The sequence below is a fragment of the Cucurbita pepo genome, chromosome 13, assembly GCF_057944985.1.
Source record: "Cucurbita pepo subsp. pepo isolate OVF chromosome 13, ASM5794498v1, whole genome shotgun sequence".
NCBI lineage: Eukaryota > Viridiplantae > Streptophyta > Magnoliopsida > Cucurbitales > Cucurbitaceae > Cucurbita > Cucurbita pepo.
Window position 1 is genome coordinate 959,743 of NC_141810.1, and position 22,199 is coordinate 981,941.

A 22,199-nucleotide genomic window follows, 5' to 3' on the forward strand; every position below is an offset into this window, starting at 1 on the left:
ATCCACCTTATATTTGTATTGCACATACAATTTTGTATCCACACAATCATACCACCTACCATCCCCACCTTTGGGAAGAGAGTACTCCTTTTTATTAACTCAAAGAGTACACTCTTTTAGTACTTCCACTACTTTTACCTTCCTCTCATCTAAAGAATGAACAAATCGCCTGATCTACTAATGACTTCGACCTTTTTCTACATGATATATGAAAAACTCCAAATAAGTTTTTCCATGTTCTGTAGTCGAATACTTGAATTATAATCACATATATATTTTTCATATGACCATCTACAAATATTAAGATCTTCCTGTATACATAAAGCTCTAGTCAAATACTCAGGAAGAGTCATTAATTCCTCCTTATATACTTCATCAAAAAAAATCGGCCTTATATTTGTATCGTCGATACTATTTTGTAATCCACACAATTGTACCACCTCCCATCACCAACCTTTGGGGAAGAGAGAGCACTTCTTTCTATTAACTCGAAGAATACACTCCTTACAGTACTTCATCTACATATACCTTTCACTAATCCAAAGAATAACAAACCACCTAATCTTCCAATGACCTCTACCTTTTCCTACATGATATTTGTAAAACTCCAAATCAATCTTTCCATGTTCCTTAATTTGGATACTTGAATCATAATCACATCTACATTTTTCATGACCATCTACAAACATTAAGATCTCCCTTTATAAATCAAGCTCCAGTCAAATACCCAAGAAGAGTCATTAATTCCTTATATACTTTCTCAGAAAAAAAAAAAAAAAAACCTCCTTATATTTGTATTCCCCATACTATTTTTTAAGCCACACAACCGTATCACCTTCCATCACCAACCTTTGGGGAAGAGAGACCACTCTTTTTTATTAACTAAAGGACTGCACTCCTTTTAGTATTTCCATTACTTTTACCTCTCTCTCATCCAAAGAATGAACAAACCACTCGATCTTCCAATGACTTCTACCTTTTCCTACATGATATAAGTAAAACTCCAAATTAGTTTTTTCATGTCCCATAATCCGGATACTTAAATGACATCTAGATTTTTCATATGACCACCTACAAACATTAAGATCTCCCCCTATACATCAAGCTTCAATCAAATACTCAATAAGAGTCATTAATTCCTCCTAATATACTTTATCAAAAAAATTCCTCCTTACAATTGTATTGCCCATACAATTTTGTAATCCAAACAATTGTACCACCTTGCATCACCAACCTTTGGGGAAGAGAGAGCACTCCTTTTTATTAACTCAAAGAGTACACTCCTTTTAGTACTTCCACTACTTTTACCTTTACCTCATCCAAAGCATGAACAAACCACCTGATTTGCAAATGACCTCTACCTTTCCATGATATTTGTAAAACTCCAAATTAGCCTTTCCATGTTCCGTAATCCGAATACTTGAATCATAATCACATATATATTTTTCATATGACCATCTACAAATATTAAGATCTTGTATACATCAAGCTCTAGCCAAATACTCAAGAAGAGTCATTAATTCCTCCTAATATACTTTATCAAAAAAAATCCTCCTTACATTTGTATTGCCCATACAATTTTGTAATCCAAACAATTGTACCACCTTGCATCACCAACCTTTGAGGAAGAGAGAGAACTCCTTTTTGTTAACTCAAAGAGTACACTCCTTTTAGTACTTCCACTACTTTTACCTTTCTCTCATCTAAAGAATGACCAAACCACCTGATCTTTCAATGACCTCGACCTTTTCCTACATGATATATGTAAAACTCAAAATCAGTTTTTCCATGTTTCTTAATTTAGATTCTTGAATCATAATCACATCAAGACAAATCCACCTAACTACATTTTTAATATAATTGTTTTTTAACATCCTCAGGTCCCTTAGTACTCAAGATAGGATCATCATCAACCATGGCTTTCCCCTCCAAGGGTATCATACCATTATTTGTTTAATAATATATTTCAAAAATCAATTTATCAATTCTTTAAAACTTTTTAAATTTTTTTCCCCCCGAAGATATTTTTCTTTCACCTTCGGCTTGGAACTTAAGACGAATATACCCAACACTTGCAAATATTCGACAAGACCATTCCATAAACATTATTTCACTTGTTCCTCGATACCTCTCTTTAGTTCCTTTTCAATTTCCTGTCCAAAAAAAATTGCTTCCATGTTGTCATTACGTATATATGGATGTTGACCTCCTCACCATAAAAATATCCACATTGTTACCTCTTTGCCTAAATTCTTTTCCTCAATTAAATGAGAGTGCATTTTAATATCTATTAAATAATAATTAATAAATCAAAGAAACCAAGGAAAATGACCAAGTAATGCTACTCAAAATCCCAAAGTTTTTTTTTTTTTTTTTTTTTTTTTTTTTGTCATAAAAAATGAACTTTTCAGTGATCGGTGAAAAAGTAAAACAAGAAAACAGTCTTCAATTAGGAGAAAAATAAAGCAAAAAAATAAAACTAACAAGGGAAAGTGAATGCAACACAATCAAAACAAATATCATGAGTGTAATTATCAAACAAAGAGCACCAATGAATAGAGTAGAACTTGGACAAAACAATAGACTCCCTCCAAGATAATAATTGATCTTTGAAAAAAGATAGAACCACTAAGAGCCAACACAATGCTGAATAGAATAGGAAATCTCTTCTTGCAGGAAGAAACACCCTGCACTCCAAAACTAAATTTGCTTGCCAATGCCAACCTTTTTTTTTTTTTTTTAAGGATGTGAACTATAATGCCAACCTCTATTGATAACCTTAAAGTAATGCTAATTAATATTAAGTATAATCCTTCTTAAAATGTTCTTTAAAAATACATGTTCAAATATGTGCTTGAGACTGAAAACGCCAACCTCATTGCCAATCATTCAATCAGAAACAAGAAGCAAGCAAATTTAAGTAAGATGCACGTCTGAATAATGTGATATTTCAAAAGTGTGCACCTTGAAATGAAACCCAAGAGACGATTGAATCCTGAATCATCCCGTAGTTCATGTTGAAACCCTAGAAGTTAAATAAATACTAATTGTTAGAGATAATGCGTAAATGTAACAAAATAATACAAGTTTTCAAGGATTCTAAATAGCAGGGCGGGACAAAATATGGAGAATTAAAATCAATTGCAGAGAGCTGTATGTTTGCATTAAAATCAATTGCAGATAGCTGTATGTTTGCATTGACATCCGGTGGCACAGTCTAAGCCGCCGTCTAAACAGTAATAAATAAAAATAACAGTTGTGAAATAGCAATACACGAAAGCATTTCGGAATTGACAAAGAACATCCTACAGTTTTAAGCCAACAACCATCTGTTCTGGATCGCATAAAGAAGCTTCCTATTTTTCTCGATCATGCTTGGACAAATTACAATAGATAATGTAGCCACTGGTTGAAATGAAAAGTAAATACATACCAGGGCTATGTTGGTCAAGCGACCCAAGTTTGAAACATGAAACTGATCCATCATTTCTCCCAATCACGAGACATCCAGATATAGCAGAGACGCTGGTTACTGGTTTGCTGTCCGGATGAGTGTGCAAATTAAACTCCACAACCTCATCAAGAGGAATGACAGAGCAGGATATGTATGAGGAAACATTTCGCAGCTTCAAACAATAAGCGATCCCGGACGAAGTCACGGCGTACATCAAGAAAGGATGTCCAGTAGACGAACTTATCTGCAGTGTTACACGGCCATAAATAATACGTCGAAATATTCCAACAGGCTGAAAATTCAGACTAGGAAAATGGAAATTAACCTCGTTAGTGCAGACAAACACGGCTGGGTGAAGTGTTTCCGGAAAGGCAATTCGAAGACCAATCCTACGAAATTCATTGGCAGTTGAAAACTGAAGCAGCTCGACCACATGAGGTCGAATCTTCCGAATCCTCCTGATGCGTAAGAAGAATGGAAGGGCAACAGGGCTTATTAGCACCGAACCAGGGAGCCAATAAAGTGCGAGGGAAATCAGGAACATACCAGATGAGATAGGTTGGAGGATCTCCTACGACGGCGCAAGAGGCATGGTCCTCAGTGAATGAGGTGCAAGCTGGTGGAGCAACGGAAGTAATGGCGCCATCTCTTAATGAGGAAGAAGGAACAGAAACATCAATGAATTCTACAGCGTCGGTAGCCATGATCGAGGTCTCCATCCCGGCTAATGGCACCCGACGCCCCATGTTCTCCGTTCTTGTCGGTTTCATTCACCGGTCTGCACACTGCAGCACAGCCTTCCCTCTTCTGAACTTGAACGGAGCTAGAACCCTACTTCGGGTTTTTGTCACAATCGACCGGGAATACTTTTCGCGGGATTTAATTCTTTTGTTTTTTTTTTTAAGGTTAAAATAAATTAATATTTTTAAATAGTTAAATTAATAAAAATTTAAATAAATATATATATATATATATATATATATATATATATATATATACTTTAAGGTTACATTAGTAATATTTTTAAAGTTTTAATTATATTTCTAAACTTAAAAAAGGATAGATACTCCTTTATTTCAAAATTATCTAAAAAGTATTTATAAATAATTTTAAAAATATCTTTAAATTTGTTTCAAATTTCATTTAATTTTATCTTTTTACAGCTGCGCAATGGTTACGTTTAAATATATTTTAATACTCTCACGTGTTTACTTAATTACTTTATAGGATTTAAGCAATATAAGCGAAAATGATTGTCCATGCTAGAGCTATGGTTGTTAGAGTCGATTTTGGTATAAACTATAAGCTTTTAAGGATAAGCAATTAGATGTAGTGACAACTGTGTCTTCGTGCCCAAAATACACCGAACACTACCATAGACCTGAGGCCATAGCGTCAAAATGCTGTGTACTTTGACACCCCACTTGAAAAGAAAAAAGACCTGCACATACAAATTAGAGGATTTTTGTCCATAGCCATTCATTATTGTCATTTTTGTCATTTATAAGACAATGTCAAGATGCTAGTTTTAGTACATTCAACCCGGCAACCCGACAATCCGGACCAACCCAACCCGAACTATAAGGGTTAGGTTAGGTTGAATTAGTATTTCGGGTAGGGTTGGGTTCATTTTTCTGAACCCGAACTGAATCGGTTCGATTTCGAGTTCATGGATAAAACTTTCGGGTTGACCCGAGCCAAATAAAAATATGTAAAATATGTTAAGAAGTGGATTTGTCATAGTGGTATTGGGTCGAGTCCAAGAACAATCATATTAGTCAAATACATATTTATTTTATTATTTTTAATTTCTTAGTTTTTTTATATATATATTTTATAAATACCTTAATATTTCGTATTATTTTTATAACACTTTATAATAAGCTAACATATAACTATTAATAAATTTTATACATATATTAATAACAACATTATTATATGACAGTTTATATTTTTTTTTTTTTTTTGTTATTTTATTATTTTTAATTTCTTAGTTCTTTTATATATATATTTTTAAAATATCTTAATATTTCGTATTATTTATATTTTTTTTTTATAATACTTTATTTTTTATTTTTCTAAGGTAGTATAACTTTATAACTATAACTATTTATAAATTTTATACATATAATAATAGCAACATTATTATATCACTATATATATATATATATATATTTTATTATTTTTAATTTCTTGTTCTTACTTTGGTTTAATTTTTTAATATTATTTTTTATACACATTATTTTTTTTAATTTTATTATTTTTAATTTGTTGTTCTTACCTTTGGTTTAATTTTTTAATATTATTTTTTATACACATTATTTTTTTTTAATTTTATTATTTTTAATTTCTTTTTCTTACCTTTAGTTTAATTTTTTAATATTATTTTGTTATTTTATTATTTTTAATTTCTTAGTTTCTTTTATATATATTTTTTATAAATACCTTAATAATTTTTTTTTTATAACACTTTATTATTTTTTATTTTTCTAAGGTAATATAACTTTATAATAAGCTAATATTAATAAATTTTATATATATCACAATTTATATATTTTTTTATTTTTAATTTTTTCTAAAGTAATATAGGCATATTTCAATTAAAATATTTTTATACTTTTTTTAATTTATTATTATTATTATTATTATTTTTCAATAATTATGGATTAATTTGTGTTTGTTTGAGAACTTTTAATATATTTTAGGTAGGATTGTATTCCAATAATTATAAATATGGATAAATAAAATTTAAAAAAAAAAATTGACAACCCAATCCGAAAATAGAGGGTTGGGTTGTGGAAAGTTTCGGGTTGGGTCAAAAAAATCCTCCAACCCGTACAATGTACACCCCTAAGTTTTAGTGTCATAAAGTCAGAACACGATTTTATGCATGTACATTCATTTTAGCCAATGTTCGTTCTCCCTAACTTCCAAATACTTCAACGGTTTCCCTGATAAAAATCTGGCTAAAAAATATTTGTGGTGACATCGAGACATTAATAATTTAGCTCAAGTTAATTCGTAGAAGTTACCCATCTTCGAACGAGACTAATACGAGAGTAAAATAGTCAAGAAGACACTAAAATATGTTGCTATTTATACTCTAAATTTGGTAATCAAGTATTTAATTTATAATTTAAGTATGAAAAAAATCTAAAATTGTTAAAAATCCTTTTTGAAAAAGTAGTGATCTAACCCCATGATAGAACAGCTCAGGCCAAATAGAGTAAATAAACTAAGCAAACTTCCTATAATTAGGAAGAACAGAGATACTTGAACGACCCATTCAAAAGAAACAGTTCAAGAGAAACAGTGCATGGTACGAGAATCCTTCTGTCCTGTCCTGTCTCTCACTCCTAAATTTAGGATTTAAGTATTAATGATGAGATTACAGCTCCATTTGCCTTTTTTGTTGTTCGTTCTACTGCATCCCATTTTTGTGGGATATTCATCTCAATCTCAACCCAAAACCCATAAGCCTAACTCCATTTGAAGCCTCATGATTGTTCTTCATCACTTGAATCCCTCCACAATTGAATCCCTCCATTTTTTCAACCCCTTTTTGCTTATCATCAATCATGAACCTCAATGTTTTTGTGTTCTGGATCGTACAGATCTCCGTCCATGCAGTTCCAGTTGTTTCTGAAACCAAAGCGTCCCACGGTAACCAACATCCCCTTCTCTCTATCTTCCTTTCAATTATATTCTCGTTCCTTTGATGTTTTTAATGATTTATTGCATTTTGTTCTCATTTGTTTCTTGTACCTAAATTATATCAAAACGTCCATACATGTTATCGGTAGAGATTCGAAAAGGTTACTAATCTCTTAACGATCGAATAACGTTACGATTGACATTTTCTTATACTTTAACCAACCGGGTTAGGTTAGAATCAGACTCGTTCGGTTATGTGTGGAAATGTTTTGCAACAGCCCAAACCCATCGCTAGCCAGCTCGTTACATATCACCCCTCACAGTTTTAAAACACATCTACTACAAAGAATGTCTAGCACTACTCCGACCCGTACCTCGCACTGTTTGGATACCATTTTGTAACCTCGCACTGTTGGGTGACTGACTCTGATACCATTTTGTAACCTCGCACTGTTTGGTGACTGTCTTTGATACCATTTTATAACCTCGCACTGTTTGGTGACTGCCTTTGATACCATTTTATAACCTCGTAGTATTTGGTGACCGACTCTGATACCATTTTATAACCTCACGCTGTTTGGTGACTAACTCTGATACCATTTTATAATCTCGCACTGTTTGGTGACTGACTCTGATACCATTTTATAACCTCACACTGTTGGTGACGGACTCTGATACCATTTTATAACCTCGCACTGTTTGATGACTGACTCTGATACCATTTTATAACCTCGCACTGTTTGATGACTGACTCTGATACCATTTTATAACCTCGCACGGTTTGGTGACTGACTCTTATACCATTTTATAACCTTGCATTGTTTGGTGACTGACTCTGATACTATTTTATAACCTCGTACTGTTTGGTGACTGACTTTGATACCATTTTCTAACCTCGCACGGTTTAGTGATTGACTCTGATACCATTTTATCACATCACACTATTTGGTGACTGACTCTTGATAACATTTTATAATCTCGTACTGTTTGGTGACTCACTCTGATAACATTTTGTAAAATCCCAAGCTCGCCGTTAATCGATATTGTTTGTTTTGTCCCGTTACATATCGCCATCAACCTCACGGTTTTAAAACGTGTCTGCTAGTTAGATTCTATTTGTATACTTGATGGAATTTGACATATCTTAACTAAACCCTTTGCACGGGCTCGTTGCGTACTTGTATGGTCCACAACCCTCTGCACCCTTATAAGGGATGCTTTGTTCCCTCTCCAACCAATGTCGGATCTCACATGTATAATTAGATTCTATCTGTATACTTGATGGAATTTGGCATATCTTAACTAGACCCTTTGCATGGGCTCGTCGTGTACTTGTATGGTCCACGAAACAAATTACTTACAATTCTTTTGGTTGCAGTTTCTGCATTGAATGTGATGTTTAGCAGTTTAAATTCACCTTCACAACTCTCTCGTTGGAAGTCAAGTGGGGGTGACCCATGTGGGGATTCTTGGGAAGGGATCAAATGCTCAGGATCATCCATCACTGAAATGTAATTTCAAAACTTTACCTCTCTTACTGTTCTTTAAATTACCTTGGATTAACTTGTAAGGGTTAAATTTTGGCGTTTTTTACCCTACAGAACTTTATCAAACTTTGAACTGAGTGGAACATTAGGCTACCAGCTTTCAAATCTGGCTTCCGTCACCTCCTTGTGAGACCCACTTAATCATCTAAACATGTTTTTGTTAATTAAACGACATCAGTTTAAGGTAATAAGCATGCTGTTCCTTGTGATAGTACAGTGATTTGAGCAATAACAACCTGAATGGCGATATCCCTTATCAGCTTCCCCCTAATGCAGTTTCCATGTAAGTGTTTCATATATGCAGTGTCTGTTTGAATCGACGTCCTAATAAGTCGTTCGATTGACACGTTTTTCGATACATGTAGCGATCTTTCCACAAACAGCTTCACCGGTAGCGTGCCGTATTCAATATCTCAGATGTCTAATCTTCAAGTTTTGTAAGTATTTTAAGTAGCTTCATATGTTTGCCACATGATCTTATGATGATTTGTCTGTCGGCTGCAGAAATCTTGGGCATAATCAGCTGAGCAACCAATTGAGTGACATGTTTGGCAACGTTTCTAAACTCAACAGGATGTAAGTAACCTTAAAATATGTAAAATTATCCATTCATTAATGTTTTACCTTAACAAACCAATGTTTTTTTTACAGGGATCTCTCATTCAACTCGATTTCAGGAGACTTACCTCTAAGTTTTAAGAACCTTTCAAGCCTTACTGTATTGTGAGAAGCAAATTAAGATTGGTAGACTGAGAGTTGTTGAGTTTATTACTGTCAGTAATTAACATTTTTACTCGTTTTTATAGGCATATACAAAATAATGGATTTACAGGTTCAATTAATGTTCTTGCTGATCTTCCACTCAAAGATTTGTAAGTAGCTCCCGACATAAGATAATGCATGTCTGTTTCAAGAGTTTTGAAGTCTTTAACTCATCTGTTGATGTTTTGGCTGAAGGAGAGTCGCAAATAACAAGTTCACTGGATGGATTCCTGATAGCCTTCAGGACATAGATAATTTGGAGTAAGTGTGACACTCCCTTTTTTCACTCTCTCTTTCGTGCATGAATGCCGAGAGTCGAGAGATCTAAACCTTTGATCTCTTGGTCGATAATACATATTTTATGTCAGTTGAGCTATACTCACGTGGGTTTTTCCAAATTTAGAAGCTTAGAAAGTTGAACGAAAGAAACGGAAACTTAGAAGAAATATTTGGCAACCCTGTGAGACAGAAGTTTCTCGTTCCTCTCCTACAAATGTGAGATCCCACATTGGTTGGAGCGGAGAACGAAACATTCTTTATAAGGGTGTGGAAACCTCTCCCTAGCATATGCATTTTAAAAACCTTAAGGGGAAGCCCGAAAGGGAAATCCCAAAGAGGACAATATATGCTAGTGGTGGGTTTGGGTTATTAGAAATGGTATCAGAGCCAGGTTTCGGGCGGTGTATCAGCGAGGACGCTGGCCCCAATGAGGGTAGATTGTGAGATCCCACATCGGTTGGAGAGGGGAACGAAACATTCCTTATAAGGGTGTGGAAACCTCTCCCTAGCAAACGTATTTTAAAAACCTTGAGGAGAAGCCCGAAAGGGAAATCTCAAAGAGGACAATATCTGTTAGTGGTGGGTTTGGGCTGTTACAAATGGCATAAGAGCCAGGTTCCGGGCGGTGTGTTAACAAGGATGCCGGGCCCCCAAGGGGGGTAGATTGTGAGATCTCACGTCGGTTGGAGAGGGGAACAAAATATTCCTTATAAGGGTGTGGAAATCTCTCCCTAGCATACGCGTTTTAAAAACCTTGAGGGGAAGCCCGAAAGAGAAATCTCAAAGATGACAATACTTGCTAGCAGTGGGTTTGGGCTGTTAAAAATGGTATCAGAGCTAGGTTCCGGGCGGTGTGTCAGCAAGGACGCTGGCCCCTAAGGGAGGTAGATTGTGAGATCCCACATCGGTTTAAGAGGGGAACGAAACATTCCTTATAAGGGTGTGGAAACCTCTCACTAGCAAACACGTTTTAAAAACCTTGAGGAGAAGCCCAAAGAGGACAATATCTGCTAGGAGTGGGCTTAGACCGTTACAACGAACTTTCTAAAAAGGTCGTTAGAATGTCATAAACAGAGTAAATGAATTGAAACATGACGCTTTAAATGCAAGTTGATCGATTCTTGTTATCTTTTTTGTTTGATGTTTATACTTTGGTGAAGAACTGGAGGCAATTCATGGTCATCTGGACCAGCTCCTCCTCCACCACCAGGAGATATGGCAAAGAAAAACAAGAACAAAAACGGGTCAAGCAACTCATCCCCAAAAGTTAGTGGAATGGCCATAGCAGGAATAGTGATGGGAGTATTAGCAGTAATCGCCATAATCATAGCATTGTTCTCAAGAAGGTCACCTCCTTCCCACTTTCTTGATGAAGACACAAACCAACACAGCGGAACCTTGACTCCACGCACACCCCATCAACCGTCCAAAGATTTGCACAATAACACTAATAATAATAATGCAATTGAAAGAAAATCATGCACCTCAGATGTCTCTGTTGACATAAAGCCTCTCAGTGGGCTTAGGCCTCCTCCACCTTTTGATGCTGTCAAGCCCTCCGGTGATACTCAGCTTGCAGGCCGTCTCACTTCCAGGAGGAGCACTTCCGTGCGTGTCATTTCCTACTCATTGGCTGATTTGCAGACTGCTACTGCTAACTTTGCTACTGGTCGCCTTCTTGGTGAGGGCTCAATTGGACGTGTTTATAAGGCCAAGTATGGAGATGGGAAGGTAATTCAAATCCCCTTTTTTGAACAATGAACATAAGCCATTACTAAACGCTATCAAACAATTTTTTAGGTGTTAGCAGTGAAGAAGATTGATTCATCAGTTTTTCAAGGAAGAACAGAGGAGTTTTCTGCAGTAGCTGCTGTCATTTCAAAGCTTCATCACACGAACATTACAGAAGTTGTTGGGTTCTGTTCAGAGCAGGGACAGCACATGTTGGTTTATGAATATTTCATGAATGGCTCACTTTATGAGTTTCTTCATATGTCAGATGACTTCAGTAAGCCACTCACATGGAACACTAGAGTCAAAATTGCTTTGGGGACTGCAAAAGCTCTTCAGTAAGTGCTTCTAAACTATATCATCTCAAGACTTCTCATTCTTCTCTTGCTTTTTAAGTGCGTTACAATGTGATCGGACCTGATAGTTTTGCACCGTTAGATATATAAGAGAAGAAACTACCAAAGTTTTACAATTTTTAGATTTTAAACTGACTCATGGCGCAGCGGTAACTAACATATACTCATTTTGTGATATCCCACATTGGTTGGGGAGGAGAACGATAAGGGTGTAGAAACCTTTCCCTAGTAGACGCGTTTTAAAGCCTTGAGGGGAAGCCCGAAAGGGAAAGCCCAAAGAGGATAGTATCTGCTAGCGGTGGGCTTGGGCCGTTACAAATGGTATCAGAGCTAGACACCGGACTATGTGCCAACGAGGAGGTTGTTCCCCATAAAGGGGTAGACACAAGATGATGTGCTAGTAAGGATGCTGGGCCCCGAAAGGGGGTGGATTTGGTGAGGGTCCCACATTGATTGGAGAAAGGAACAAGTGCCAGCGAGGATGCTGGGCCCTGAAGGGAGGTGGATTGTGATATCCCACATTGGTTGGGGAGGAGAACGAGACACCCTTTATAAGGGCGTGGAAACATTTCCCTAGCAGACGCGTTTTAAAATCTAAAAGGGAAAGCCCAAAGAGGACAAGATCTGCTAGCAGTGGGCTTGGACCGTTACACATTTCCTTCTTTTTTACGATTGCACTTTTTTCAGGTACCTTCACGAGGTTTGCTCGCCATCCATAATTCACATGAATATCAAGTCCTCTAATATATTGCTCGACACGGAACTCAATCCCCGTCTCTCGGACTACGGTTTAGCAGCATTTTACAAGGTTCAATACGTCTCCATACTATATCAACTGTGCTATAAAAGACGGTGTTTGAGAATTAAACAATTGTGATTTGATTAATTTCAGCTAAGAAGTGGAAGGCCTGGAGGTGGATATGATGCACCAGAATGCACACAGGGTTCAAGTTACACAATGAAGAGTGACATTTACAGTTTGGGAGTGGTGATGTTGGAGCTGTTGACCGGGCGGATGCCTTATGACTCGTACGTTTTATACTCTATTCGTTTTACTTTGGTCAAGTTCCACTAAACAAAATTCACTTCGTTTAGCTTTTGAAACATTAGCTCGGATAGAACTAAGACCAAGAACGTATCAAACACGACCCTAAATGAACCGAACTTGCAATGTAACGTGTTACAAATGATTTGATTTGAATGTGTTTAGTGGGAAGGCAAAGGTGGAGCAATGTCTAGTCCGATGGGCAACCCCACAGCTGCATGACATAGATGCATTGGACAAAATGGTAGACCCTGCATTGCGTGGGCTATATCCGCCGAAGTCAGTGTCTAGATTTGCAGATATCATCGCCCTTTGCGTGCAATCGGAGCCTGACTTTCGGCCTCCCATGTCGGAGGTGGTGCAAGCCTTGGTGACTTTGGTTCAACGATCAGCATGAATGTGAGAGATGATCTTTGAACCTGTCAAGGAATGGATGATTATGAGTATTAATTTTATGTGTTTCATTCATTCAATACAAATAAGTCTCACGTTCAGAGAATTAGCCGTTCTATTCATTCATACATTCATTCTTGGGTATGTAGTTTTTAGTTTACATCAACTTTTGTTCCCTTTATATTTCCATATGAATAGCCTTAGACTATTCTATTAGTGATTCAATCCTATCTAGCATGTTCAATTTCTTTCTTGTCTAATAAATTTAGTGCTTCTTTTTAGCTCCTTTAGCCAACTTTTGAGGTTAGTAATAGCGTCGTGTCTTAGTTACACTTTAGTAATTGTCGGTTTATGGCGTGTCATTATCACAATGAGTACAACTCAATGATAATTGACATGTACTCATTTTATTGAGATCGGAGATTCAAATCTTTATATTAAATAGTAATAATAAGAAGAGATAAGAGTTGGACTGGTGTGGTCCATGTTTTGAAGTTTAAGACCTTTGGGTTGGGTTCAGTGGTGGTGTAAACCCGAAGCAAAAGATGTAGGAGAAACTTTTGACGGAGGAGACGCCAAGAGCCAACGAACCAAGAAGCAGTTTTCAACAGCTCCTTACAGGAGACTCTACAACACTGAAAGGAAACACATTGAAGAGACCTAAAAGGAAACACATTGAAGAGACCTAAAAGGAAACACATTGAAGAGACCTAAAAGTCAACTTCAGCCTACAACACAGAGTTGTAAGGAGTCGGTTGACAGAGACGTTAACCAATTGAGTGGGGGAGGATGTCACGATCATGCTTGTCCAAAGCATGTTGCTTATGACCGCATGACAGATGTCCTAGTCTTGTTTGTTCGGGTCGGTTGACAGGGATGTCAACCAATTGAGTGGGGGAGGATGTCATGGTCATGCATGTCCAAGGCATGTTGTCAATGTCAATGACCGCATGACGGATATCCCGGTCTTGCTTGTCCATGGTTGCATGCCCGTTCCAAACTCCTTTTATATTCTTTCATCCTAGATAGGTATTTTTTACCATTCCATATTGGGTCAGTATGAGGGGAATATAACTAGTTGTCAACTTCTTCCTACCCGATAGTTATATGCAGCAAGCCGTTGTTGCTTTTTTACTTACATTCCCATATAACACCATTTCCAATTTCTCAAATCTTGCTTTCAAAACTCTCTTTCGAAATCTCTCTACCCCCGTTTTCTAAAACCTTCTTCTCAAACCGGGACTAGAGGCTCGAATCCGAGAAATCAAGCAAGATTTGTTCGACATAAAGACCTAGACCCCTATCAAACCCTTGACCAAGTCAAACAATGAAAACAAACATCTAACTATACCACTCGAATGTTGATCCGAGAAGGCTGGAAATAGGAGCCATGGACCTGAAACTACTCCAAAAACCCGTCCTCAGTTCGGATGGTAGATTGCAACGCGCCTGCATGAAACCAAAATCGCTAGTAATCACTGGTCAGCCATACAACGGTAAATTCGTTCCCGGACCTTGTACACACCGCCTGTCACACTATGGGAACTGGCCATGCCCGAAGTCGTTAACTTAACGGTAAAGAGAGATGCCAAAGACAGGGATAGTGAGTGGAGTGAAATCATAACAAGGTAGCCGTACTGGAAGGTGCGACTGGATCATCGCCAAAGATGATTAATGTATGTCCACGAGAAACAAAAACGTTACCAAATATAAAGTAAAATAGTCCTTTTTCCAAAGTCATTCATGATGTGCCACACAATCAGCAGCATCTCCACCACCATTTGTCCAAGTCTCTTATGCTTCTTTTGCAAAAACAATTGACAAGCAATTGTTCCCACACCACTCACCCTTTCGACAACACATACTAGGTTGTCTTTTACAACGTTATAATTATAATTAATGATTTTGAATAAGAACGGATTACGAGACATCGTCAAACACACACTCTTATTCATTATTTCATAAGAACTCTAAAACTGAACTGAACCGAAAGCGAAAGACTTTCATAGATAGATATCAAAATTGGGCGACAAGTTGTTGTTCAAGTTCCATGTCTCTTAAGATTTGTCGAAAACCCGAAACTTGTTGCTTAAGATTAGCATTCTCTTGGAGAAGGAGCTGCTGAGACTCCATCAAACGGCTCACCTTCTCCTCAAGATCACGGTTCTCATTGCAAAGCCGAGCCAGTTGAGACCATAGCTGGTTCAGATGCTTCTGCTTCCTCATTCGGGACCTTCGAGCCGATTCTCGATTCGATATCATCCTCCTTTGCCTTCTTTCGTCCACCGTTTTAGCTCGCTCATCATCGCAACCGCTCGAGACCATGTTCGGAAGATTATCGTTTTTGTCATCGGTTTGGATCGTCCAAAAGTAGCTTTCTTCAGGGACTTCACTTGGAAGAAGCATGTCTTTTTGGTTGTATTGTTGTGTCCAAATGGGAAGGTTGGTGGGGTTTTATAGGAAACTAAAACTAGCCTTCAAGTATTAACCACAATGCTCTTCACCACCATTATATTTAATTGTTAAAGAATATTATTTTTCTAATGTGCATGGGCACCTACGTGGCCCAATGAGAATTTAACATATTATTTAAGAAAAATACTTACCAATATATCTTATTTGTATTTTTTTTTAATCAGACTGTTGTGACACATGACAAATGCTTATAGTTTAATTATTATATTGGATCATGAAAAAGAAATATCATTCCCAAAAACTTTATTTATTTATAATTTCATGGTTCATTATTAATGGCTAATGACACATTTTGTCGAGGTGTTCAATGATTCGAAAATCCGAAAAATTGAACTATCCAACCTTAACGATTTGGATTAGGTTGGAATAATTTTTTTTTGTCGGTACGTGGGTTGGTTGAATTTTTGAAAAATAAAAAATTTGGATCAGTTCGCGAGTAGGAACTAATGTGAAAACGGGATGCATAACCCCCTTTGAGATTGTTATGAAAAATAAAAATATTTGACATTTGAAACAAATGTCAGTCCACTTTGTCGTTTAATTAGACTCAACCGATCACTGTGCTCCCTCCGACATCGGCCAGTAGACTGAAGACAACCTATCCGCTCAACCCTGGCTCTTGGAAAAACTAGAAGAACCCTGACTTCTTCTTATACCCTTCGTGTCCAGGCAAGGAGTCAATCATACAAGACTTCCTTAGCTTTAGCTTTAAAGAAAGTTCCCTGCGGGGCTGTTTGTTACACGTCTTCCCTCCGGGGGAGAAGGAGCACTCTTGTCGACTCTCCACTCTTTTGCTTTCAGTGAGTTCAGATGCATAGTAGAATCTTGGTGGGTCAGAGATGCCATGCGCAGAAGAGTAAGGCACCCCTCTCTTTCAAGAGGATTCGCGGCATGTCAAGCGTAGTATGACTTGTAAATATTTTATATTTGAATTTTACGAGATTTTAGTTATTAATGTGATATGAATAAGTATGAACAATTCGACGACACAATCCAAATTCACTGGTTATAACGGGTGTACATGAGAACATTCTTCTCTCAGGTCATTCGAGTCACCAACTCAACCAATCCAAAATTTCGAGCCGATTAAAAAAGTCCAGTAGTTCATAAAAAGAATATAGGGGCGAAATTGGAATTAACAAATGAGGTTGAGGGCAAAATAGTCCAAAATTTTGTGTATCTAAATAATTAACTTTAAAAAAAAATTATATTTATATAAGCAGTATGATTTTTCCACTGTCTCCACTAATTTTGTTTTGAAATTATATTGATTGATGAGATCATCTCTCACATATTGTATGATTGGTCCAAACAGGATAAGCTCGTCATAATCAATTCCATAACATCATTATCATTACCCATCTTTCTTCCAAAACCCTAATTAATCTTTTTTTAATTATGTTTAGTTCACACTTGGTGTTCCCATTGTGGTTCTAAGTTGTATTGGTAGGTTTGTCTTTAGTTAATTTATTAATTAATATTGTTTACTTGTGTTAAGCATGCTTTGTTTAGGTTCTAATCCACCACTAATTTGGATGTTAATGATATGTTCATCATTTTTTTAACAACAAAATAACCCATAATCATGTTTTTTTTCCCAATGGATAATTTGTTGTTTTAAATATTTTAAGATATGAAGTTTGATGGAAGAAGATACTACGAATAATTTAATGTTAATTTCACAATTTTTTATTGTTAGAAACTTCGCTTCTTAATACATTTGTATTTGTCATAGGTACTTGTAACAGTCCAAGCTCACGGCTGAAGGACTTATTACGTATAGTCGTCAGCCTCACAAGTTTAACCTCTAGTAGAGAGATATCAGAGCGTTACGAGGCCCTAGAACAAAGAGACCTTCACGCCCCCCTTGCGGTACTAGTCATTCAGGTGGATGTAGAGCGAACACAAACGCGTTCTAAAACCGTGGAGCTGACGGCAATACGTAACGGGCCAAAACATATAATATCTATTAACGGTGGGCTTAAGCTATTACAAATGGTATTAGAGTTAGACACCAAACGATGTGCCAGCAAGGATGCTGGGCTTTGAAGGGGGTGGATTGTGAGATCCCACGTTAGTTGGAGAAGGGAACAAATTATTTCTTATAAAAGTGTGAAAACCTCTCCCTAATAGACGAGTTTTAAAACTATGAGGCTGACAACAATGCGTAACGAGTTTTAAAACTCGTCCCTAGTAGCCCTAAATTCTATATTCCAGTCCACAAAGCTCTATTAATACAAGCTTGCTCCAGATGGGCAGTAGCAGAAATTCAAATCTCCCTAACCTAACAGTTACTTCCTTCCATTTTATCCAATTGGACAAAATCAATGACATACATTCTTTGCAAATCCAAGCATTTTCCACATTCAGACAAGCATATTTATTGAACCTAGAACATGATAACATATCAAAAAACAATCTGTATCTGCTCGCCAATGCGTGCGAAAATATAAGGTGTAAACGTACCAGTGACCCTAACCAATTTCTTCCTCCCTTCAGAAAAGGAAAAAATAAATGGCGTATTTATCATCGTGAACGATTTAATACCTGTCGAATGTTTACATTGCCTTCTCCAGCCACCTTGGCAATGTCAATGAAGTCTTCAGGCCAAGTCTAGTAAGGAATATGGAGTACAAAAGATGAAGCAAAAACATGAAGCATCCACAGTTCAGCATTACCTTTCAGAACACAGAGAGGAGAAATCAATCAAAGTTTAATGAAATCTCTACAATGCATGTCATACAAGTACAATCTACATTGCACCAGTTTCATTGAAGAATACAAAACATACCAGTGTCCCAAAAATAGCGTATATTGCATTCATCGATGGAATCAAGTTTACACCCGAGGCAGTGAAGATAAGGGTGAGCGAAGCGTGAATATTTATAGTGATCTGCATGAACACGAAAGGTATTTCGAGACTTGAGAGGTGATTTCTTTGAAGTATAGCAGCAGAGATTCAGAATAGCTTGTTACCAGAGCTAGTATGTTCTCCCTTATCAAGAATGAAGATATTAAGACATAACCCACTGCCCCGAGTGCCCGAACCTAAACGCGCAGTCATGTACTTGGTTAGTAGAATGGATTAAAAAAAACTAGCAGACATCATTTGTTCAAATGGGCGTTCGAAAAGAGAGGGAAACAATACGATTGTGCACAGAAAGATTGAGGTACTCCAATTTGCTCCAAGCCTGAGAAGATACAAAACAGGAAAGCAGTCATTTTTACTATTTTTCTGTTCTTATTAGGATAAATTCAAAGCGCATAAGTGAAGTAAATGTCTCCCCATTAATGCCTTTGGTCAGTGCATCATCGCCAAACTAACAAAAGAAACTCGACCAACTAGCATGCTGAGATTTCACAAACTTTATGAATCCTTAATGGCCTATGCCTAAATTGAGGTTAATTATGTATTTATGGATCGTCATATGCGTAGTCAATCACCTACCTCCACAAGGAGCCCATTGTCAACCCCACTAAACCATGCCTAAGCTGCACAAGGAAGCATACAACAACGTCAGCCATTCAGGTGAAGAAGGTAAACTATTAAATACTGTTTCCCTGATATATGGAAATACGCAAAAAGGAAAAACATTAAGCCGAAAAAGTTACAAAAACACTCTGGAGCAAATGGTAGCAGCCCCAATTACATAAAAAATCTAGATAAGGCACTACAAGCTGAAGCCACAAAATCTATCATGTATCAGATTTTGTCTAATGATCTATTAACACTTAGCCTATCTATGCCACTAGGAATGCAGCAATGTTAAAAAGGTATGTATAGTTGATTTTATTTAAACTTGTATTTGCAGAGACAATATCAACAATTCTACGATTCAAATCATAATTTGCAATACTCCATAATATTAACTTCAAAAAATCATCGAACAAAATGCCTTTAGGATTGTTATTTTCGAACGTTCCAATTGATTAAGGTGATTATTTTTGTACTTTAACATGTATTTTGTATAGTTTTTATTACCACTTATTTAATCATAGGGGAGAGAAGCTCAAGAAAAGCTGGTATAAGAAGGCCCTTGACCTGATTTTTTTCTCTTCTTGTTCTACATAAGATAGAATTTACAAGGTTGATAGGTTAAAAGGCAACCTCTTTTATAGGATATTATTATTTCTGAAACATGAAAATAAATCCACAGGCAATTGAAAGCATGCTCACCAGAAATGTTAAAGCTTTCACTGGACCAGACAAAACCAGCAACAGCAAGAATGTTGCCACCTGTCTTGAAAGAAGATCAAATGCGACAACTTAGATATATAAATTACTACAACGATAGAATGTACGAATAACAAGACAACATAAAATCAATTGTCAAACAACCGAGTCCTTGAAAGCTACAGACCATGGTTTTTCTCCCTGCTGCTATGCCCCATCTCATCGAAGAGATTACTATCGGTAGACAGAAGAAACAGCCAAAGTAATTCTGTCCAATATCAAGTAAAAACAGAACGAAATTAAAATTCGAGAAACTTAACTGCTACTAAAAGAATGGAGAAATCTAAGAGATCACTTCATCTAAGTTAATCAAAAACATAATTTCTTTAAACAAGTGAAAATTTATGAGAAAGAAGCATGTTTATATTATGAGAACTTTCATAAAATTGGCATCCATGTTAAGAAAACTAGAAGACAAGTTTCTTGGGCACTTCAAAATATGAGATTACTTTAGTTGGTTTCCTAGAGCAAAAGATCACTTCAAAATGGCATATACATCAGACATCCTCATTCATCATCATATAAAGACCAAGAGTTTATTGGGAACCTGTTACATTTTCAAATTTCCCACGGATACTACTTTTGTTGTTCATCGTCAAAGTCAGTTTGTTGCTAGACCCAAGACCATTTACAAGCTTGTTGTTCATCATGGGAATTCTCTTCAATTTATTGGGGGTAGATTTAAGAGTACCCTAAACAAGCCCCATGATGTCATGTTTCAGAAAACTATCATATTGAATTTTTCTTTCAAAAAAAATCACATTAGAAGTATTAAGTAATCACATACGATTAGGCAATTGCGATAAATTTGAAGTGGATAAAGTAGTTTCTTGTTTCAATGGAAAAAAGACATTTCAAACTGACATCAAAGAAGAACCAACCACCACACGGATGGACTTGGGGTATCCGTCTTATTGAAGAAAAATAACCAGACAAACATTATGTATGAAGAACGGGGGAAAGAATAGAATTCGCAGAAACTGAGAGCTACAAACCTCAAGAGCAAGTGAATTGCTCAAGAAGTAGACCAAACCATTAAGTGCAGCGAACATGGAGCATTCCACCATCGCCAGCGTCTTCTTATAGACAACTCCATTCTCAGACAAGTCTTCCAAATCCGACAAAGAAGTGGGGTTTTGGCCCTCGAAGCCATAAACTTTTGCCACCGAATTCGAAAATCTAGTGGACTTGACACTGGATTTAGAAGCAATGAAGATCGGAAAAGAGAAGGAGACGGATTGGAAGCTAATTAATCTGAGTTTGGAAGAGATTTTAAGATGAACATGAACTGGGGTCGAGGTCGAGGTCGGTTTTGGTGGGAAAATACATGATGTGGAGACGGATGGATAAAGCTTTCCAGAAATCATGAGGAACAAGAATGGAGAATCAAAAACCTCAAGAAGTTGAAGATTTACGCGAACTGTCACTCTTCTCTCTGGGCTTTTCCGGGATGGAGGTTGGGCCTTAGCCTTACTCCCCCGTTGTAGGCTTCGTTCTACGTTGGAGGAAATATCAAACACTCATCAAACCTTCACGCTACCCTTCTAAACCGATTTACATCGCACTACCATCGTTCCACCAAAGCCCCGGTTCTACCCGTGGTTCCAACCCGTGGTTCGAGAGGGACTTAGTTTTATCATATCGGGTGGATTATAAATGAATTGTTCATTATGATATTTAAAGCATAAGATGCAAATTATCCTACCGTACACATGAATGTAATTATAGGGTTTAGGGTTTGGCCATATTTGTGTATTAACTCCATGAGAGGTCTCATTCGGAAGGGCGCCGTATAGTTCGATTTTAGGACATAACATTGTAGTTGTTCTCTTGAGAAAGCTCAATAGCCCATTCTTCTAACAAAAGGGTAGGTTAGCTTTCCCACTCTCCTTGCTTTCTCTCAAAAATGGAATCCTCGGATGAACAACCAATTGCTTAATTGAGTTCTCCCACACAGTGTCAAGGAACCGAAGCAATTCTGAGATCGTATAGCATAGTGCTCGACATCCTTGTGATTCTTTGTCTAGCCGATGAAACAGCGGTTTACAAGCGACCCAGGACATCGAACGAAGAGCTCCAATGCGCGTATTCGGATCTACGCAGATGTCGTAGTCGCATAAGCCGGATCAACATCATGACAACGACATGCTTCAGAGCACTAAAAAGATATCAAGCTCAAGTGATTCACTATTGTGACAATACCTTGTACGAGTGAAGAGATGACTACTATAATTGAAAACCTAAAGATGATGTAAACCATGTTTGTTCG

The 22,199-nt window shown here is 36.9% G+C and overlaps 3 protein-coding genes and 1 pseudogene across 7 annotated transcripts in view; 1 reads left to right on the plus strand and 3 right to left on the minus strand.

Annotated features, from left to right (window-relative positions):
• SAR1 (SUPPRESSOR OF AUXIN RESISTANCE1) overlaps window positions 1–4,322 on the minus strand; it is a 30,008-nt gene extending 25,686 nt beyond the window's left edge. For 2 of the 5 annotated variants that reach the window (XR_015411495.1, XR_015411494.1), the window contains exons 1-4: window positions 4,001–4,319; window positions 3,780–3,912; window positions 3,434–3,698; window positions 2,965–3,025 (exon numbers count right to left, since the gene is read on the minus strand). Coding sequence is in view for 1 of the 5 variants with exons in the window: in XM_087116810.1 (XP_086972936.1) it covers window positions 2,965–3,025; window positions 3,434–3,698; window positions 3,780–3,912; window positions 4,001–4,224 (683 nt within the window). In the remaining 4 variants the exon portion in view is untranslated. Of the gene's footprint in view, window positions 1–2,964; window positions 3,026–3,433; window positions 3,699–3,779; window positions 3,913–4,000 lie in introns of all 5 variants that reach the window. The other 3 variants (XR_015411496.1, XM_087116810.1, XR_015411497.1) reach the window with 2 other exon arrangements.
• A 2,517-nt stretch (window positions 4,323–6,839) lies between these two features.
• LOC111809000 (protein STRUBBELIG-RECEPTOR FAMILY 5-like) lies at window positions 6,840–13,469 on the plus strand. Its single transcript, XM_087117127.1, is given in 15 exon segments — window positions 6,840–7,117; window positions 8,487–8,619; window positions 8,710–8,781; window positions 8,873–8,938; window positions 9,021–9,092; window positions 9,160–9,231; window positions 9,307–9,378; window positions 9,462–9,527; window positions 9,613–9,678; window positions 10,857–11,427; window positions 11,497–11,765; window positions 12,471–12,591; window positions 12,676–12,812; window positions 12,994–13,214; window positions 13,217–13,469. Coding segments are annotated over 15 exon segments (2,085 nt in total). The 5' UTR covers window positions 6,840–7,032; the 3' UTR covers window positions 13,279–13,469.
• A 1,768-nt stretch (window positions 13,470–15,237) lies between these two features.
• Window positions 15,238–15,627, minus strand: LOC111808632 (basic leucine zipper 43 pseudogene; annotated as a pseudogene).
• A 2,383-nt stretch (window positions 15,628–18,010) lies between these two features.
• LOC111807999 (uncharacterized) lies at window positions 18,011–21,518 on the minus strand. The gene is made up of 8 exons (XM_023693751.2): window positions 20,926–21,518; window positions 20,058–20,138; window positions 19,874–19,933; window positions 19,145–19,188; window positions 18,845–18,887; window positions 18,673–18,744; window positions 18,488–18,589; window positions 18,011–18,374 (listed from the first exon to the last, which is right to left on the minus strand). Exons 1-8 carry the CDS (start codon window positions 21,295–21,297, stop codon window positions 18,255–18,257), a joined length of 894 nt encoding a protein of 297 aa, XP_023549519.2. The 5' UTR covers window positions 21,298–21,518; the 3' UTR covers window positions 18,011–18,254.
• Window positions 21,519–22,199: the final 681 nt, after the last annotated feature.